This window comes from Cololabis saira, chromosome 10, assembly GCF_033807715.1.
Source record: "Cololabis saira isolate AMF1-May2022 chromosome 10, fColSai1.1, whole genome shotgun sequence".
Lineage (NCBI taxonomy): Eukaryota > Metazoa > Chordata > Actinopteri > Beloniformes > Belonidae > Cololabis > Cololabis saira.
In genome coordinates, this window is record NC_084596.1 from 30837358 (window position 1) to 30858612 (window position 21255).

Below are 21255 nucleotides of genomic sequence, written 5' to 3' on the forward strand. Positions count from 1 at the left end.
GATACAAGACTTTTCATTTTTTGCGGCTCCAGACATATTTTTTTTTTGTGTTTTTTGTCCAATATGGCTCTTTCAACATTTTGGGTTGCCGACCCCTGGACTAGAATGACTGCAATTCACTACGACTGGCGCTACCTTGTGAGACTTTCCAGTTTTGGTCAGTTCCTCCTTCTATAGATATTAAGTAATGATTTAATCAATGACTGAAAATTTTACTCTACAAGTCGTCCCTCGTCCTGGTCCTTTCATCCATCTGGTGCAGCTCCAGGTAACCAATCCTCCTGGAGCACTAGAGCACTTCACCAACCCTGTTACGGCACCTGCACTCTGCAGTTTGCATGAGTAATCTACACACAGTTTCCACATACAATGACAGATGTAACATTATAAACAGTGGCTGTTATATCTGGAAAAAGGGCCCATCTAGCTTTGATTGGGCAGTAGCTCTTTGTGAGAGGTCAGTACCTTTTCTTTTTTTTCTAAATACACACACACACGCGCGTACATACTGGAAGCTACAGTATATGCAACACACACACATTCATCTCAGTGTCCATTAAATTCAATAAGGTGAAATCCCTCTTTCTCCCGTGGTCTCTATTTGCCCTGCATTGATTGCACTGACTGACCGAGGGGCCCCACCACGTCCATCTGCAGGAGGATGATAAAGCCTGTTGCACGTACTGCATGTGCAGGCATCGACATTTACAGTTTTGTGTGGATATACTCTTAATACATTTAAACACATAATTTTGTGACAGTCAGGCAGAGCACTGATGAGACATCAATCCATCTCCATGGCAACAAAACTCTGGGTATGTCGCGGATTTGTGTGTGCAACAATGACCAGAGCAATATGTGTTGTTCTGTGTTGCTCATACTCTCATGCTCTGGCGCGGGGGGCAGCAGCGATGGATTTATCTAGTGATACTCCGATATGGTTGATAGGGTTAATTGGTTTTCAGAGGGCATGTAGAGAGACAGAGCCTGACACTGACCAGATTACTGTAGAGACACCAGGGAGGAGCTGCCAAACAGACGGAGCAAGGAGCATGAGAGGAGAACAGAGAAAATAAATGTAAGAGATGAACTCGGCGTGGACGGTGGACGTGAGGAAGATTTACCTTTCACAGCGGGAGCTGAGAGGTCAAAGAGAGAATCAGAGAGCTGCTGAAGAGAAGTTTGAGGTTGATCCGAAGCAAAGACGGACTGGATCAGACTGGATATGGCAGATTTTCTTGTCCTTAATTAATTTTTTTTTTTTTTTGTATTTCTGTTTTATTTAAGAGCTTAAATGCTTTTTTGTATTATTTTACATTTACTACTGTTTCATTTGACATTATAATGCTATTTTCCATTGCAGATTGGATGAAAAATGATTTGAATTACCTCCCCTGCCACTCATATTTGTTCATAAAACTATTTAACCTTCTAAAAGGGAACCTGTTTCAGCTATGCCACTCATCACTTGAACCAGCCTTTTATTTCTGCAACAGCTCAAAGCTACTGCTAATGGTGAGAGAAACAAAGTTGAGGTGTGCTGTAGGTGATGTCAGTGCTAGTTTATGACAGGAAAAATAATACCTTCCATTTAAATCATAAATCTGTGGCTCTGCGGCATCAGTAATGATGTTCTTATTTGCAAAACTGAATATATAGAAGTGCTAATTTCAAGGTTTATTTCACAGTGGTTCAGACCTTTAGGTCATGTCAAGTGATACTTATCAGCTAATTGAGTTTGCACCATTTGTTATCGGTTGTAAATCATTCATCATTCCCGCTCCTCCCAACTCCCAGTTGGTCACATCAACCTGCTGATGTTTGGTCAGAGGGTCTTGGTGTTGCATTCTAACAAACTGGTCACTCCTTCAGCAACATTTTCAACATACATAGTAGTGTTATTATATGTAAGAACCTTTTGAAGACACTTAATGTAGCAAATCAATCTTGGACCAATTAGGGGCAGCAGGCCCTGCTGTAAGACATGACACATTATACCTCTAGTGGAACAAAATGGCATAAAAGATGTGCTATGTCTCCACCCTTTCATTAGTGTAGTATTATCAGCAGCTATATTTAAAATACAGCTGATCAATTTTCCCCATGTGGTTAGAAGTGGTATTTCTACATATAGTGGCTTTAAAAAAGTCCATAATGATAAAAGGCCAGACACTGCTTTTAGCCCATTTCGAGACTATTTATACTTTTATTTTGCTTTTTTTTTTTCGTCACTTCATGATAATATTTCTGCACTAAAACTGCTTGTTTTGTTTTAGGCATATTGAGTTGTCATATTAAGTTACTTATTTATAAAACACCAAAATTGATAAAACAGTTTTCTTTGAAATCCTCAAATACAATAATGCAATAGTGATTGATAATAAATTGCATGCAATTTCCTTCATCGTGGTCTTTTGTTATCTGATATATCAGCAGATTAAAAGCAGAAAACGACTTCAATCATTGAGTCAGTGTTATTGAATGAACGAGACATTCTCATTTTTTTTAAAGATTTCCCTTTTACATTACTTTAAAAACTTCACTTCTATTTCTTGAGTGACTAAACTGCACCAAACCTGACGACTGCTGTTTCCCCTGTGCTGAGAGTAACAAGGTCGGTGTTGGTACCGACTGTTGTGAAACTGCTCCACTTCATCTGCCACCACGACTAGCATTTTATTGTTAGCGGATTTTATACGCCACAAAGCCTCGATATTTCTTCTACCTTTGTTCAACCTACAGAATTGCAACATACACAGTAAATCTTTCTTTTACAAGGTTTCTATTCTTGTTGTTTACACTGCTTTAACAAAGGTTTTTCAGTCCGCTGCTGCTGATCATTGTCGTATTCCTTCAAAAGAAGTCAATGCTTCATATAGATGTCTCTTTTTCTGTGAGCAAGCAACACTTTCTGTTGCCAGCAAGGCCAGAATGTGGCAATCTTTATTTTGCCTTATAATGTCTGAGCGCAGACTCTTTCCATCCAGCTGTAGATGCGTGCAACTGTTGAAAAAAGTTCAGGAGCACACTGAGTTTTGTCGTGACCTAAGATATAATATGAAATGAAAATTTAATCAGAGCTCAGAAAATCTGACATCAGATATTTTTTTCAGTCCGTTTTATCTTCAGCCTCATTGAGATGGTTAGTTATCGATTTCAATGCTGAGTAAACAACTGAAGCTGCTCATTATTTAAGGCTTTGATGCAAAGCTTTCAGAGGCGATGTTAAATATTCCTGGAATTATCACCACTGTGGGTATTTCATTATTTTCCTTGCAGCCTTTTGTTCATGAAATCTTTAGCATGGTGACTGGACCAACTATCTGCCTCACACACGCGCACACTATTGCACGTCTTTACAAAGGAGGTGCCAACACCTTCACCAGGGACCAGAGTTCCCTGCTGTCAGTCACTGAGTCGCTGCAGTGATGAAATTGGACACTTCGATGGCAGATGATGAGTGTTTTCCGTTCAATTACCCCACCCCACAAATTCCCATGCAACCTGTGATTCAACACAAAGGATTTATTGGGGAGGGTCCGGTCCCTCACCCCTGCATGTGCTCCGATATCGACCCCCCCCTCCATGTGTTCTTCAGTACTAAGACATTTCCCCTTTAAAAAAATGCTCCTATAGATATATTCTTATTCTAGCGTTATCTTTATCTATTTTTTCCAACTTTACAGCTTGATTTGATGAACTGTCAACTTTCTCAGAGTACAGTTGCTGGTTGCAGCAGACATTTCCTTTGTGTGTGTGTGAAAATGTTCTGATAAACCCAGTATACACTTAAAAATAAGGATAGTTACCACTTTTTGGAGCAGCTGGGGCAGTTTCATCGTGGTTCCTTGATGGTTTCTGTCATTTACATACACTTTTTTGTCACTTTCACTCTCCTTATTAGTCATCTGATTAACCTGCATCAGTGTCTTCCTTTAGGGGTGACCTTTTTCTCTCATTTCCATGACCCTCTTAATTTTCACCAACCAGCCACTAACAGGTGACACAAGTAAACACTCCTCATCTAGTTAAAATTCAATATTTCACTGGTATTCATATGCATTTTATTTTGGCATTTACCACCTACTGTAACTGCAACTTCTTTCAGGCTAAATAATCTTCAAACATACGTACCAACACTGTTGAACCACGTTAGGCGGCTCCTCCAGCAGGTCAGCGGTGAGCCTGTCAGCATTTTTTATTTTTTTGCTCAAGAAATGCATCCGAGTCTAAAGTGTTCATTTGGTCTCCAAAGTCCCCACACATCAATCTGACGGGACCTGATAGCATCTGTAGGAAGTAATCCTAATCCACAAAACCCACAGAGCCCAAACGATCTATTCCTAACATCTCAGCACCAGATGTTCTATGTCCAGACTCTTTTGGGAGCTCAAAGAGGACCTGCTTACTATGAAAGCAGCACCAACTTTTTTTTTTTCAATTTAATTTGAAGGAGCCACTCTCGCAGTTTCCCATCTGTAACTGTCAGGAAAAACCACCCAAAGTAACTTTGGACTCCCGTTCCACCCATCTGCTGCAACAACTGCAAATGGCTTTACGGCACTTTGTCATACATCAACAGTGATGGAGCTGTCCTGAAGGCTGAAGCAAGTAAGAGACTCAAGACGTAGTAAATCTTGGACAATGTCGTAAAAGCGGCTAAACTTCTAAAACTAAAGAAGTGCCTTGAGCTAAAAACTGCAGAAGTTATGAAGGCATAATGTTGTGCCCTATTGGGGTATTCATTCCACCAACACTATTCTTCGAAATAAGATTTATTCCTCACTATTTCTGCTGTGTACCCCTGTCTCTCTTATTTGCTTAGATTTACACGCTGCATTTGATAAAACTGGAATTTGTGACTTTTGTAGCAGCAAAGCTACCACTCCAGGCCGGTTATGACCAGCTTGTGACAGAATTACAGAACAGAATTTGCAATTCAGGTAGAATTGTAACTTTGTGATTCATTTAATAAACTAATAATTATATATTAGCAGGCACAGGCTTGTAAGTTTTGTTTGTATTTCCATCTGAGGGATGCAACTAAATTATTGCATAGTGATTGATGTTTGGGTTGGTTTAAGTGCACTTATTTTTATTTGCCATCAATAAGCGCATCGGCCAAAAGGTGAGCACTAAATGACCCCTTTAACACAGGCTAAGTAATGAAAAGTGTTTTTAAAAGCTTCCTGTCTGTGTGCTATTATCGTAATTCAAATATTCCTATAAGCAGTTGACTCAAAGATTATCCCCGTCCGTGGTGACTGACAGCTACCTCAATTTCCAAATTAGATATGTGGCAAAAGGAGAAAAACCTTCAGGAATAAAGCAAACACTTAGTTTGAATAGTTTGTTTTCGAGACAAATGTGTTTGATTCTTTCAAAAAGTCTGTCCATTAGTGAGCTTGAGGAGCCAAACGTATCAGCAGACTGAAGAAATCCATATTTGTGCTGCATACACACTTGTCACACTTGTCAGTAAACTCATTTACTCAAGGCTGAGGCTGCACGCTCACATGCATATGCTCTCTGCATTATGTAGAGTCTGATCAAAAATTAATGGAGCAGAAATGTCCTTGAAAGGTACAAGATGCCTCGAAAACTGAAAGTGGGGAGTCTAAAAAGTTCTCCCTGCTAAATTGAACCCTTTCTGCGTTTCACCCTGTAAGTTGTTGATTTGTAGAATATGCACACATGAATGGTTTTACCGTCCTCCGTGGGCTGCTGCAGGCAAATTGCCGGTGCATTCTGGGTGACCAGAAAAGGGGGGGAAAAAGCCAACAAAACAAGGCCTGAGAAATAAGTCTCAATGACAGAGTGGGACTTGCAGCACAGAACAGACTATATGCAATTCTCTCCTGTGAGAACTCGTGCTGGTGGTTTGACGTTTTGTGATTTAAATGTCAAATGTTGGAGCTCACAAACTGAGAATTGTATACATCAGCTGTCAGAGAGATGAAAACATGGCAACATGTGACTGAACTCAAATGAAGGTTTTACAAACCCTGACAAGCCTGCAAATCCCTGAATCCCACCGGCTCTGCATACACATGCGATGGAAATGTCCAGTTCAGTACCGTATGATAGTTTACAGCCCTGCTGTGATAGGGAAGATATCATGTGCCGTGAAGTTCACAGATGGAGTTCATCCGTTGGGAGGAACATACTCTGTTGTTTTTTGTCCATCTGTCTCCATTCCCTTGTCTTTAATCTTACTGTATCCTTTTACTGTTCCCAAAACTCTTACAGTCATGTGCAAAAGTTAATGCCCCCTCTCTTAAAGGAGCTTGAGGCCGGATTGTGGCAAGATTTATGAAAAAAATCTGTATACATTTTAAGTTTTCTAGTAATAATGTCAGATGAAGCGTTCCAAACCAAAAAGAATGAGCCCTCTAGTGTATCTCTCCGTTGCCTTGAACAGGCTGTGTGCTGCAAAATGTGCTGCAATTGTGGGACCGAATTTCCCGCGCTGTCCTGCGGATGTGACGTCAAATGACGCTGCATGTGCGTTCTCCCCGTTCTCCCGTGCCGGCTTCACTGTTGGCTGCAGTACCCACAACGGCCGTCGTGGTGAAGGGTGGCGCTAGAGAGTCTCATTTCTTAAAAGGAGCCTCATGCTCCTTTAATGCCTGCCATGGCTTAAGGTCCCACCAGAGCATTTTAATTGTGTTTAACTTTGACTACACTAGACTATATATTGTTTAATATCTTTACTTTAACTTTTCAGCTGCAAGTAGTCATGGTCGTGAGGCTGCAACACAACTCCTCATCATCAACACAACCATCATCACTCCTCTTCTTTTGTGTTTGAGGGTGCTGTAAGGAAAGTAGCTTTTAAACATTACTTTTAACCTGGGAATTAAGGAATTATGCAATTATAGATTAATTTATAAATCTGTCCATAATAACAAAATAGATATACACATTTATGCCATAATATGATTAGAATATAATAGATAATAGTTAGCTATTCTTTGATATTCAGTGATGTTTTTATTTATTTCTGGAGAAAAACATTGACACTGGCTGCATTCAACTATATTTGCTTGATAAAATACTGTCTGCAGACAGGGACAGACTATGACATCAGTAAACAATATCACTGCTGAAAACACCAACTTGATACTGAACTTTGATATTTCCATCTTTTTTTTTGTTCAACTTTGTCTTCATATTGCTTTAATCTCTGTTATTTTATGACATTTACCAGTCAGCTTGAGATCCTGGTTCCTTTTTCAAATCATGTCTTTAATGTATATTATATGTGTATTTTAGGGGTGTACACTGTTAATTCAAATTTAATTCAAATTCTAAAATGCTGTATTAATCCCCAAAGGGGAAACTAATTAAATTGTAGAAAAGCAAAGATTATTAGGATGTCACTTTGAGCTCACAGACTATGTTGGTTGGCATACAGGCCTGGTGCAGCCATTCACCCTGTCAATCAGAGCCGTAAGTCTGCAGTTGAGATTTCATATTAAGACACCAGCAACATTTGCCTGACAGTGACACAGTAATCAAAGCAGAAAAAACATCTCTCCAGCTCATCCAGTCTAGCCAGAGGCAAAAGAAAATGTTTTCTGATTTCTGTGATTCCCACTGCTCAAGTTTCTGCCAGTGGCCCCAATCACAGGTACAGATTTACACATTTTTCTTCTACATTAGGACGACACCACACACTCGAAGTTTCGCTTTTATGGGCTCTGAGAATATAAATCTGATTTAAAAAGCCACAGTGCAGGTAGAGTAATAATGACATTTGTTTGCAGTTGCACCTGTGTCTTATATAATGCTAGTCAGGGGTGGAAAGGGTTTTTTGAGCTATTTTAGTTATATTTCCAAGGACAAATAGTAAGTGTCAGGGGCATCTCTGTATCCTGCATCTTGAAGTTTGTCCGAAACTCTAGTAGTGCTTAATCCATAATGATCAATTAATTTTTGTTGTAAGATGCATGCTTCTAAAATGTTTGTCTTTCATCGGTGTCTTTCTGTCTTTACATGAAATTGTTCTTACTTACTAAACCAAATGCTGTCCAAAAACAGGCAGAAGAACACTTTAGTTAATATTTGGACTCTCTATGGTTTGTGACAATAGATGTCTTTGTTACCTGTGATGCGGGATTATGCTGTGAAATCTCAGGTTTTAGCAAGGTTTACAAGAGGGATTACGTATTGTACTTGATTCACGGTTATTATGAGCAGATAATGCACAAGTATAAAGGCAAATGTACCTCCAAAAAACAAAAGGAAACAGTTTCCTGAGCAGAAGAAAGGAAGGGCAGCAGATGCATTAATCATCTCAAAGAGTCTCACCGCTGTCAGAAGTAGGCGGTGTTCCCAAATGGCAAGAGAATAGGAGACTGCAGCAAAACACTGGTTCATAGTTCTGCTGCTTACTGTAGATACTGGGACATTTTTCAAACTGGGAAGTATGAATTTTCTTTTGTTATGGTATTTTTTTCATTAACAGAAACAGTGATTTTGTCATGTGGAGTCTCTCCCACTATGGAGGCTCAGCAAAAGGACCTAATAGTACAAGACTAAGCATATAATATATTTCCAATGTGGGCAATAGAGTTCTTTCTAAACCACATAACAAAACCTGCCCACTTTCTGCAGTTAAGCCTGAAAACAATGAACAGTTCAGATTTACTGGAAGCCATGACGTCTCATGCCAGCCTCCCCATCGTTATTTTCACTCAGATTCACCTCAGGCTTTATTTGCTGTACTTAGGGAGTCTGTAACACAACTCTGTAACTCAGATTTTAAAAGGGAAAGATACTGCAGAAACCGTGAAACCTGCACCCAGTGCCGTGAACAGAAATGTAGTGAAATAGTTGAAAAGGATACTTTTGTAGCACATCCCTGCGGTGTCATAACCGAAGCATCAGTTGAGTCCAATTTTGAAAAGGCGCCTAATTGTCTTCTTTATAATTATCTACAGGAAAGCAGGAAATCGTCATATAAGACAACATAGAAGTAGGACTTAGAATACCCAACTTACATCGCGCTCCTCTCTCTTGCATTCAATTAAGTTTTTCTTTCTTTCTTTGATAATTCACCAGTGAACTGCTGACTTGGGTTTTCAACACAATGATCTAGTCCTCAAACTTCTCAAAGCAGCTACGGCTTTGTGTAACATTATCAGCTATGCAGAATAACACAGCATTTACAGCTTACAGTAAGGAAAACGGTGTATTCCTGGTTTAGAACAGAAAATGCCCCAAATTAATGAAAATGTAATTGAAAGGTGTGTTCTTCGACTGAAATGAATAAAACTACTTGATCTTTCTAAGTGACTTGATGCCATTTGTACTAGATGTATTTCTACAAGTTAAACCCTTTTTATGACGTGGTCTGTCACGCCGGTTGCCCCACAAAGCCGAGATCGTTTGTTTTAATGTCACATCTCTGCTTACTGGTTGTTTTCATTGTTCTTGTTCAGGAAAGTGTAGTGAATAAATTCAGTCATGTTGTACAGTAGCCTCTCCTCTTGATTATTGACCTTGCCTCTGTTTCAGAAGGACATTGGACTTTACCAAGCCAGTGCATTTCAGAAAGTTTCTTTAGAGATATACAATGCCTTGTGCATTATTGAATTTATAACTGTGAGATGTATTAACCTTGGGTATCTCACAGTGTGCTGTCAGCCAAGAATTAATTTATCTTGGACCCGGGTCATGCTGAGACTGACAAGTACATACACTTCACTGCAGCAGCCGGCTCTGTTGGAGTTAATCAAAATGTCAATTCATGGTCCATCTACTATCAAATAAATAATATAATTTATAAACTAGCACTGCAGATGCTAAATATGGAGACTCAGTGCCAGTCTGCAACCATAGAGCAATGGTTCTGAAACACTGCATAGGAGATCGCCAGGTGTGCCGCGGGAAATGATCCAATTTCACACAGGTGAAAACAAGAAACACAAAACAAGAAAAAAAAAATTGTGAAAAGTTTCCCATTGTTGTGTCTAATGTGCAGTTTGATGCATAGTCGGTTGCAGCAGGTAACACCCTGATGACTTTATGAGACAGTAAAAATCCATACAAGAGGTGGTGGTGACTAAACATACATTTTTGAGTGTTTTTTTTAATTCTAAAAAAATGTGTCATGCTTCAACAAAGCTCGAAAAACACTATTTTAGATGACGGTTACACGTTTAGCCGGCAGTAACATTTCAATGATTTCAGCAAGCGTAAAAAAATTGGTTTCACAACACAAAGTAATTATTAATTCAAAATCCTAATTCAAACCCCATTTTCTAGTTAAAACATGACACATTTTGACCTAAAAGTAGAACTCGAAAATGCGGTTAGTTTATGGGGGCGGGTGCAACACTTTAAATGGAAAGTTTTTCCGTGGATGAAAAAAAAAAAATTCTTCTTCACTATATTTCCTCTTGTCAAAGTAAAAAATATAGTTTTAAAACACTCCTGATTAACCTTTGTGTAATTTGGCCAGCTTCAAAGCATCTATGTGTTTTCCATTAGAGTGGAGTTTTCACTTTCTAATGTGCCAAGAAGTAATAGGCTCATTACCGCCCTTTGAGGTTGGGGGCTCGCTCGTACATCACAGTAGTTGAGAAGCCCAGTTTCAGTGGATACTTTTTGCTTCATGGCCACAAAGGGCAATGATGACCCTTTTAAACTGTTGTAGCAAACAAATGACTTAAACGTTCATACTCCTCAGTGTAAAGTTTGGATGAGCCAAAGCCTTCATTTATACTTGGCAGTGGGCGGTGCAGCTCCCGCCACACACTTCATTATATGGCATATTACCATCCGATGGTTCCGGGATGAATTCAGGATAAATTATTTCAGATGCTAAGTCCGAATGAATAACAGCTGTTTGTGCTAGTGGTTTAGTTTCAGCAGAATTCAGAAGCATTACCAAAATGTTTTTTATGTTTATGTTGGCAATATTGGCAGTTAATAGCAATTGCATTTGTTTCAACTCGTATCTCTTAAAAAGCTCATTCATAGTTCTAGCCGTCTTTACACCACTTTAATTGCATCTTAAGCTGTGGAGATAAAATAAAAGAATAGCATATATGTCCAGGCCCATATTTATCGGTAATATACAGGGTGTAGCCACCAATAGTGCCGGTTCCAAGCCTGGATAAATGAGGAGGGTTGTGTCAGGAACCGTATCCGATGTTGAACGTATGCCAAGACACTAAGCAGAACACAGTCCCTGCTGTGGGACTGTGTCTGATTTTCATTAACCACTTTTCAGTAAATTCTCATTTATGATTACTTTGGTCGCTTTCAAGTTATATCAGTTACCAGTGTCAGTTTTTCATTCTTTAATGTTGGGGTACCAGCACATTTGTCCACTTGTGTACCCCTAATTTCTGTTCCCCGCTAAAGGACCCTTGTTTCTTTCTAATATTCTCATATGATTTTGCTTGCAGTTGGGGGAGGACACCTTCAATCGTGCCAAGTTGTTGAACGTTGGCTACACGGAGGCCCTGAAGGACGCTGAGTACGACTGCTTCATCTTCAGCGACGTGGATCTGATCCCTATGGACGACCGCAACCTCTACCATTGTTACGATCAACCAAGACACTTCGCCATCGCCATGGACAAATTTGGTTTCAGGTGAGTCGTGTAATCCTTTCCAGAGCTGTTTGAAATTACATATACAGACATCTGTATCAGTATCTCTGTATGTGTGACCGTATTGTTGCAGGAGGGCTACATATCTGCATCCATGTTCAGATCCTTGTTGTCAATGTAAAGCATCTGAAATGTAATGAATTATTACATAAATATGTTATCAATTATCTATTAGAGAACTGCAGAGATGGCCAACAGCCTTTGTTTCCACAATTATCTTAAAAATATTTGAGTAAATCTTATCATGCCTTTAAATCTTTGTCTCCTCCCATAAATTTGCATGAAAATCCACCAGTGTTCTGCTGCCACTTTGATTCTGATGTCCTTCTGTAGTCTGAACAAGAGCATAAGTTACAAAGCGTAGCAAAGCAACCTCGACTGCAGCGGGTACAAAGACCTTTATTAACAGTGAAAACATTGTGCAAACTGCAACTGTTACCCCAACGAAAAGTCAGCTGTATTTTGCTGTTTCAGCGAAGAGCTGCAGAAATCCAATTGTGTGTTTTATCCAATTTGTTTCAGAGAAACGCTGACTGATGTAGGAATGTGGAAAGTTCCCCTTGCATGAAGAAATTTGATCAAATGTATGAAGTATTAAAAAGCAGTTACTCAATTAATGGACAAGAAAAATATTAGCAATTGAGAGAGAAATTATTACATTGTTTTCCAACTTTTGTATATAGAGAAATCTGAAAAGTGTAGCGTGCTTTTGTGTTCAGGCCCCCTTGAGTCGATACTTTGTAGAACCTCTTTTCAATGCAATTACATCTGCACGTCTTGCGGGGTATGTTTCTACTAGCTTTGCAAATCTCAAGGCAAAAATCATTGCCCGTTCTTCTTCTTCTTAAAACAAATCCTCAAGCTCAGATTGAATTGGAGAGAATGTGTGAGCAGCAGTTTTCAAATCAATCAGATTCTTAGGTCTATACTTTGACTTTCTAACGCCTGAATATGCTTTGATCTAAACCAGTCCATTGTAGCTCTGGTGGGATGTTTAGGTGACCTTCCAGCCTAGTCTCAAGTCTTTTGCAGCCTGAGACAGGTTTTTTCTTCCAGAATTGCCCTGTACGTAGTTCCATCCATTCTTTCATCAACTCTGACCAGGTTCCCTGTCCCTGCACCGGAAAAGTATCCCCACATCATGATGCTGCCACCACCATGCTTCATAGTGGGGATGGTGTATTCAGGCTGATTTGCAGTGTTAGTTTTCCACCATATTCTATTTTCCATTTATGGCCATAAACTTCAACTTTGGTCTCATCTGAACAGAGCACCTTCTTCCACATGTTCCACATGTTCTTCAACTACCTTTCAACAATTATTTTCTCCTTGTAGCACCCTATAATGTAATAATTTCCTGAAAATGTAATAACGCCTGAAAATGTAATAACATTTGCACTTAACTCACTCGAAAATGTAATAAAACCCAATAATGTAATAACTTCACCAATAATGTAATAAAATATCCTGACGGATATTGTAATACAATTTTTACCGATAATGTAATACCTTACTACGTTATTGGGAATTTATTACATGGTACTCAAAGTCTGCAATTTAACCCAATAGTCATTCTGGTGATTCAAATCCACCGTATATAACATTCTTAGATACTTAAAACACAAAATGTAGAACTCTGGACTGAAAATGAACATATATATTGCATTATCTGTCAAGTATTACATTATCAGTTTTGGGAAGAAAAAAAAGACCCACCTAAAAAATTTAATAAATTCCCAATAATGTAATAAGGTATTACATTATCGGTAAAAATGTTATTACAATATCAGTCAGGATATTTTATTACATTATTGGTGAAGTTATTATATTATTGGATTTTATTACATTTTTGAATGAGTTAAGTGCAAATTTTATTACATTTTCAGGCGTTATTACATTTTCAGGAAATTATTACATTATAGGGTGCTACACTCCTTACCAATTTTTCTACAAAGGCCAGATTTGTTGAACAGACAACGAATACAGTAGTTCTCTCGTGGACAGATTCCCCCATCTGAGTTGCAGACCTTTGGAGTTCTCCAGAGTGACGATGGGCTGCTTCTCTAATTAGAACTTTGATGGCCGGTCCTGTCAGTTTAGGCTGACGTTCTTGGTTCCTCGTAGATTTGCAATTTTGCCATACTCTTTCTATTTTTGGATGATGGATTGAAGAGTGCTCCATTAGATGTTCAAAGCTTGGGACATTTTTTCTTACCTTATCCTGTTTTAAACTTCTCCACAACTTTATCCCTGACCTGTCTGATGTTTTCCATGATTTTCATGATGCTGTTCATTTACTAATGTACTCTAACGGACCTCTGAGGTCTTCACAAAGCAGCTGCATTTACACTGAGAATAGTTTGCAGGATTATTAATTAGGTGACTTCAGAAAGCAATTGGTCGTTCTGGATTTTATATCAGAGTATCAGGGTACATGAGCCAGAATACAAATCCACCGCACACTTTTCAGAATGTTATTTATGGAAAAAACTTTGTTTTTTAATTAAAGGATGTGCTATCCACAGGGTACGAACACTTTTTTTTCAAGTCAATATGACAGACAAAAATATAAGGCAATAGACAGAAGAAAAAAATGACTTTTTCCAGTCATGAAACAAGATAATTAAAGTGAAGTATAGTCTTTCAAATCCTTCATAATTAAACTATAACCCGCTTAGGTCTTCTTTGAGGTGGAAAATCTGCCGAGACAACCTGAGCCGAAAATATATGGAGTGAAACGTAATCCATATGCTGTCTGAAGTCTGGAGGAAATTATTTACATAGATATACTTAAAAGGTGTGTAGCAGCTCCAAAGGAATAAAATACTTGTCTTGTTTTACTATCTTTTTATAATGACACCTCATCTGCCCTAAGTTATCTAAAACACAGCGTGTATTAATGCATCACTTTGTTGTGGCCAACAAAACTACAGTATTCATGTAAGAGCTCTTGGTCGGGGTTGTCCAACTGAGAATCCTCTGGACCCTGATGGATCCTCAAGCAGCAGCAGCAGGGCTTCCCCTGGAATTTCTAGGTAGCAATCAGTTGTTGTTTTTTTTTCAGAAATCAAGTAAATAGGGATAAAAGGAAAACCTCATGCTAAGTTAATTGATAGTGAAGAAGATTGGTTGCAATGTGAAAATAGTGGGAACTGGTTCCCAAGGTTACAGTGGTGAGCGTCAAATCATGCAGTAAATAGACCACTCATATATTTGGAAAGGCAGGATCGCTTTATTTGCAGCTTACAAATGTAGAAGTACTCAACATTTCTGGTGAAAAATGGTAAAAACATTGAGTGTGAAGTTGAGATCACGTTAAGTGCTGCTCCATCCCTTTTGCACCTCCCAAGACTGAATAGCTTTGTATATATATTTGTATATATCATATGTATTTTATATTAAAATGCACATATATATGCCTTAGGTTCTTACCAGCATGGTATTAACCATCAATATGTGTGCAGACAAAAAAAAAAAGAACAAAATAGAAACTTATCAAATGTGTTTCCTTGGTACTGTAGATGTGGTTTTACAAGGACTCATAAGTCGTATTTTGAACAGAAAAACACAATGACGTTTTGAATTTAGAAAGACTCTTGAGTGTGATTTTTGTGTTAAAGCTTTATGTGAAATAACCTATTTGTTCCTACTTTAACAGAAAATTGTTACTTCAATGCCTGATCACTGGATGTAAGAACCTAAAAAAAGAGGACAGACTTTGGAGACTTAAATGTCACTGTAGTTGAAAGTGTTTAATTTTGACCTTTTAAAATGTAACTATACTCTCAAATTCAACCAGAGGCAATTCTCCCAGCAGCTTCAGAGAGGGCGGGCAGTAATGGAGGCATTGGCTTGCCACAATGTTGTTTGTGAGTGTGTCCGTGTGTGTGATGTGAAGGTCGTGATCTAAAGTGAAGGTGGGAGCGTGAACTGAGCCACCGAGCTACTGGTGAGACAAATGCTATGTTCACACCACTAGCATATCTAATCAGACTCCAATGCCTCTGATTGATCGTTCAGATTATATGTTGCAAGTGATCAGATCCAATCTTCCTGACTGATCTACATTGTTGCTATGATAAGATACGCTGGGTTTACTGTTGCAGATGATTCTGTGGAGCCATGGAGCTGCGGTGCAAATATTCTGAAGGTTGGAAGAAAACATGTGAGCCAGAGATCCTCTCTATGCTCTACTTAATTTCAAGCACTACTCAGATATCACGATGTTTGTTGATTCAGTAGACATTTGGTTTCCAGTTGGCGCACATAGCTTTTCTTTCTTTTTTTACATCACCGACAGTAATGCTTCAGTTCACTTCAGCTGTTAAGGGGATGAAGACTTGCCGGAGACCTCAGCCGTGGGGCACACTTTAAACTGAGCAATAAGTTGTGAAATAAACTCATTTCCCATCGCATTTGTTCCTGCTTTTTTTTTCTTCTTTCCACTTGGGCTCTTCTGTTGCGCAATCCTTGATTGGTCTTCCACGCATAAATGATTTGTTTCCTGACCTGTCCAACTCGAGACTGTGTGTGTGTGTGTGTGTGTGTGTGTGTGTGTGTGTGTGTGTGTGTGTGTGTGTGTGTGTGTGTGTGTGTGTGTGTGTGTGTGTGTGTGTGTGTGTGTGTGTGTGTAACCCCTGAGGTACCCTAGCTGTGAACCACGCCCCTTTAGAAGCCCTCCAGAGCTTCAAAAACCATTTAAAATCATATTTGAACAACCACATTATTCAAATGGAGATGCTTCTGCAAATACGATTAATAGAAAATAGTCTGATGGAGGTTTGGATGATATATGGCCTAATGTAAGTCAGTCTGACTTGCGTCTGTCTCGTTTTTCCTTAGCCAGTATATGTGGTCATCTAACGCACCGCTGCAATAAGCATTAATGCAGTACTCCACTTATTGGATAACTCCGGCAGTTCTAAACTGAGTAAAAGCCTTTAGAGTCCCAGTATGAAACCCTATAGCAGAGGGAGAACTGAGGATAAATCAAAACTAAGGTGCCCATCTATATTCTTTCTCATCTCTTTTTTTTAATCTCTATTAATCATTTTCTATGATGCAGTAAAAGCTATTAGACTCTTAGATTATTTGTTGACTTTTACTTTATCTGATTGACTTTTTAATTTGAGAAGTGCGTTGTGTGCCAGTTATTTTGCATTTTAGAGGAAATTAATGGTTTATTTGAATGTTTTCTTAATTTAATTTCTTCCCAACCGTTTAAATTAGCAATTTGTTTATTTACTTGTTTCATTCCATTCATCCATTTCAATCTTATTTTTAATAATACTGATCTAGTAATTCTGTACTTTAAATTACATCAAGATACTTTGGTATAGAAACAGAATAGGTGCATTTTTTCATTGTTTCATTTGTCATTTTAGATATACTTTTTCATTCGAGGATCTATCTTTGATTTATAACTTTGCTGTAAATCTTTAAATATTAAAAGGACGTCTGTACATAATGCATTGTGGCTGCTTACAGGCACGGAGAGATTTGTTGAGAAAAAGAAAAACCTTAAAAAAACAGACTAGAATTTGCCAGTTTCAGACTGAATGTCCTTGGGACTGAGGAGACAAACCTAGAGAGTTTAGAAAAGGGCTTTTTTTTTCAATCTTGGTGATAAAAAACAGAAATTATCACACTGGGATCAAGTGTGTCTACTCACTGTTAAAAAAGACTTCTGACAACATTAACTTCACTTTACAATGGTATTAAGAAGATAATAATTATAATTATTATAATTATAAAAATTATTATTATTGTTATTATTATTATTGTAAAAAAATATGTTTCCTCTCACCCTTTTTTTAAGCACACAGACACACAACCTGACTATGTTATTGCTCGGAAACGTTGGACAGAAACACACGGCCTCATTAGTTTCTGCTTGTCTTCTTTTGGCAGGGAGCTGTCATACATTTGACATTGCACACTGAATAGAACACACACACACACACACACACACACACACACACACACACACACACACACACACACACACACACACACACATACATTGCCCTCTAGTTAGACTCCGGGCACCTGTCATGACACTCCCTGCCTACATTCACTCTACTAGTCTCATGTCTTTTGAGGAGAAAAATAAAACTGCTTGCCTGCCTTCCCTTGTTCTCTGAGTACACACAAACTCCCACGCTCTTTCTCTCCCACGGTACACATGCTGATCTCCTCCATCAATCATGAAATTAATTGAACACGTTCATTTAACATTCATATGTATGGAAACTCATCATTACAAGCTTTCTGGCATTCAGTCCAACAAGGAAAGTTGGCTTCTGAGCAGCCGCCGCTGATGAGCTTTCAGAGCTCTGATCTATACAGCATTGCTCTATTTACCCTCATTTCATGTTTTGAGTGGCTCAAAAGAGGATACAGATTATCCACTTGCGGTTAAAAGCCAACCATAAATTATCCACTTAAATGTCAACAATGACAAGATGCATAAAAGATCTGACGGTCACAAATACTTGAAGATTTGATTCAGATGTTCAGTGCGTGTCTCTTAAAGCTGCAAATTAAAAAAAAAAATCTTAATGTATGAGTTTATCAAGAAGGTTCACACACTACGTTTTTAGATTTTCTTTCCTGCTGTAGCAAAGATTTGGAGGTCTTTTTCCTTTTATTTTTGTCGGTACAGACAGTAACGCTACATGATGATGAAGAGTCATAACCATGATTATTTTTGTCACCATTGAAATTGCAAACAACAAAAACAATCATCCACTGACTTTAAGAGGAATGTGGCATTTGTCGAATTGTGCATAAAATCATTGACATTTCCTCGGTGAACTCAAATTTTGGACCAGATAGGATTTAATCAAGGTCAACATAGCAAATGCTAGTACTGCTGCTGCTGGAATATTCCCAGAAACGTTTTTGATCAGAAACGCCAGCATGACCTCCCTATTAAGGGAGGAAGGAATCATTCACCTGTGGCCAAACGCAGGCCTGAAGTGTGTGTTTGTGTCATTCAGAGCACAAGACAGAATATGAAGGGAAAGATACAATCTTTTTATGATCATTAGGTGTCAAAATGGATATCGCGGTTAACATTTGCTTAATTGCACATCCCTAATGGGCGGCTCCATCTGAATTTGATCTATGATGTAATGTGAGGTCGGATCATCGTTTTAAATTAACGACCTTCATTTGATTGTCAGATTTGCATAAGCCAATTATAATTACCGCACAGACCGAGATGAATGGTGGACAAACTGCTCAACAACAATCCTTTTTGGTTACTGAAATAAGACACTTCTTTTTACCATCGTCAGCATTTGTGCTTCAGGTATTAATACAGTTATTGGAAACCTACTTTTTTTCTTTTTGCATTACAGCATTTCATAATCAGACAGAACAAAACTGCTTTTGCTTCAGTAGATTCCCCTCAAATAAATCTCTTGAAGCAGAGTACCAGAGTACAGCTGCTCTACTAGTCTGCCCAAAATAATTATTTGAAAGGGGGAAAATAAGAGACCAATTGAAAATGACTAAACATACCTAAACTACCAGATTTTTTTGTCTGTCTCTCTCTTTTAAAGCTATTCTATGTAGCAACACCACTTCTGTCCACATGGGTATACAAGTCAGTTGTGTAGTTAAAAGAGCCGCTGACAATTCCACTGTAATGAGTGAATGTCTTGTAATACCACTTTGTTCCACTAGAAGTAAACTTTCTTGTGTCTTATGCCAGGAGCTGACACATGCTGCCCCTTGTGGTCAGAAATGATGTTGCTACAGAAAGTGGCTTTGTAAGATTAAATATAACAGTACTGTATGTTAAAATGGTATGCTTAGGGAGAAGCTATTGTGTTAGAATGTTACACTGAGCAATATTGCTACATTGAGTGACTTTAAGGCTCCATCCCAATAAATCCTTGAAGCGAACTAGATCTGTTGTCTCTTTAAATAAAGGTGGACATATCAAGATAGTATTTGATAAGAGTTTTCCATTAACCTGCTGAAATCTTCAGTTTTCTAACATATTCCTCTCCCCGCTGAGCAGTTTTGATATTTTCTCAGATTTAATTATTTTACTCAGAAGGAAACCTTCAGTAAAACAGAGACGTGTGCCTTCCAGCATTACTTGTTTACAAACAATTTATTTTTAGCATTCATCTAGATTTTTGCATAAATCTTTTGAAATGTTTTTTTTTCTTTTTTCCTGTTTTTCTTCAAACGTTTCCCTCCTTTGACCTTCTCTGCCTCCTTCACCCATCCCACCTCTCTGTTTTCCCTCCCTCTCCTCCAGGCTTCCCTACGCAGGCTACTTCGGAGGAGTTTCAGGCCTCAGTAAAAAACAGTTTCTGAAGATCAACGGCTTTCCAAATGAGTACTGGGGCTGGGGAGGGGAGGACGACGACATCTACAACAGGTAAGTGATGGAGGTCAAGCCACGAGTGCCGGCTGTTGCTGCCGTTAAATCCACTAAATTGAGATATTATCCTACATGAAAGGATTTTTGAAACATTTACACAAAAAGCTAAAAGCAAAACCTAAAATTAGCTACATGTAAATGACTTGTCATGACCAACGTTGGGTATCGAGTACTGGACATACGCCGCCATCTGTCAGTCTTATGTTCAGTCGTCTCTTTGGAATAAAATGCATGTCAGACCAGCGACTGGAGCACACAACATCACACATCAGCATCAGCATCTGCCCTCAAATGTGCTCTCATGCATTATTCATTCTGGCTACAACTACTGGAGACTACAGCGGCTAAGTGAAGTGCCTCAGCTGAAAGTGACACTGAAGTTCTACGTAGAGGAGGTGATTTATTATAATCGTTCAGAGAAGGAGAATGATTAGCAAGTGAATTAACCTTTTGAAGCATTTCAGTCAGCTTTTATTGACTTGCTGAAGTACACTAATGGCATTGCTATGGATGTTGGCTGGAATCAAATGTAAGAGAAGAATAGTTGTTTGAGAGGTTGAAAGAAAGATGAGTTAAGTCTGCTTTAGATTTATTTATTTCATCCCTCTGGTCTCTTGAAATGGACCTTTTGTTCTACAACTGGTGATCTGATGATTTGGCTATTAATAACTGATAAACCTGATCCCTAAAAACAAATATTCCATATGAAGCTTTACATCACCCTTATTATCACAGATTACTTCCATAAGTCGTATGAAAATGCCATCCTTGTATTGCTTCATGCCCATCTCAAATGAAAATTTCAGCCTCATAAACAGGAGCATTTCCATTCAGAGAGCCGGGCACAAATACTTTAATTACAACACAACAGGGCGCCTTTTCCGCAGACACATTACCACCTGGGTCTTCATTGTATCTTCTTTTCTGATTCTGTTTTTCTTTTGTCTCTGATATGTGTGTGTGTGAGCGTCTTGCTGTCGCTCTCACACTGTGAGGCTTATCTTTTCCCCAAACAAAGTTACAGTGGTGCTGAAGAAGAAAAAAGAAGGAAGCAAAAACAGAGTACTTTGGAGAAGCACTTTCTGAGTAAAACCACACTCTTTAAAAGATTGCAGTTGTTTGTCAGCATCTGGCAAGATGCAATAAAATAGATATATATGTGCAGGTTCTCAGTCTCGCGTGGATTTATGCCCGTAATTACGTCCCAAAGGATGACAAATAAAGT

The 21255-nt window shown here is 38.6% G+C and overlaps 1 protein-coding gene across 3 annotated transcripts in view; it reads left to right on the plus strand.

Annotated features, from left to right (window-relative positions):
• Nucleotides 1-21255, plus strand: part of b4galt2 (UDP-Gal:betaGlcNAc beta 1,4- galactosyltransferase, polypeptide 2) — a 193104-nt gene that overhangs the window by 127499 nt on the left and 44350 nt on the right. For all 3 annotated transcript variants that reach the window (XM_061732520.1, XM_061732519.1, XM_061732518.1), the window contains exons 5-6: nucleotides 11421-11608; nucleotides 19905-20027. In XM_061732520.1, coding sequence (XP_061588504.1) covers nucleotides 11421-11608; nucleotides 19905-20027 — 311 coding nt within the window. The remainder of the gene's footprint in view (nucleotides 1-11420; nucleotides 11609-19904; nucleotides 20028-21255) is intronic.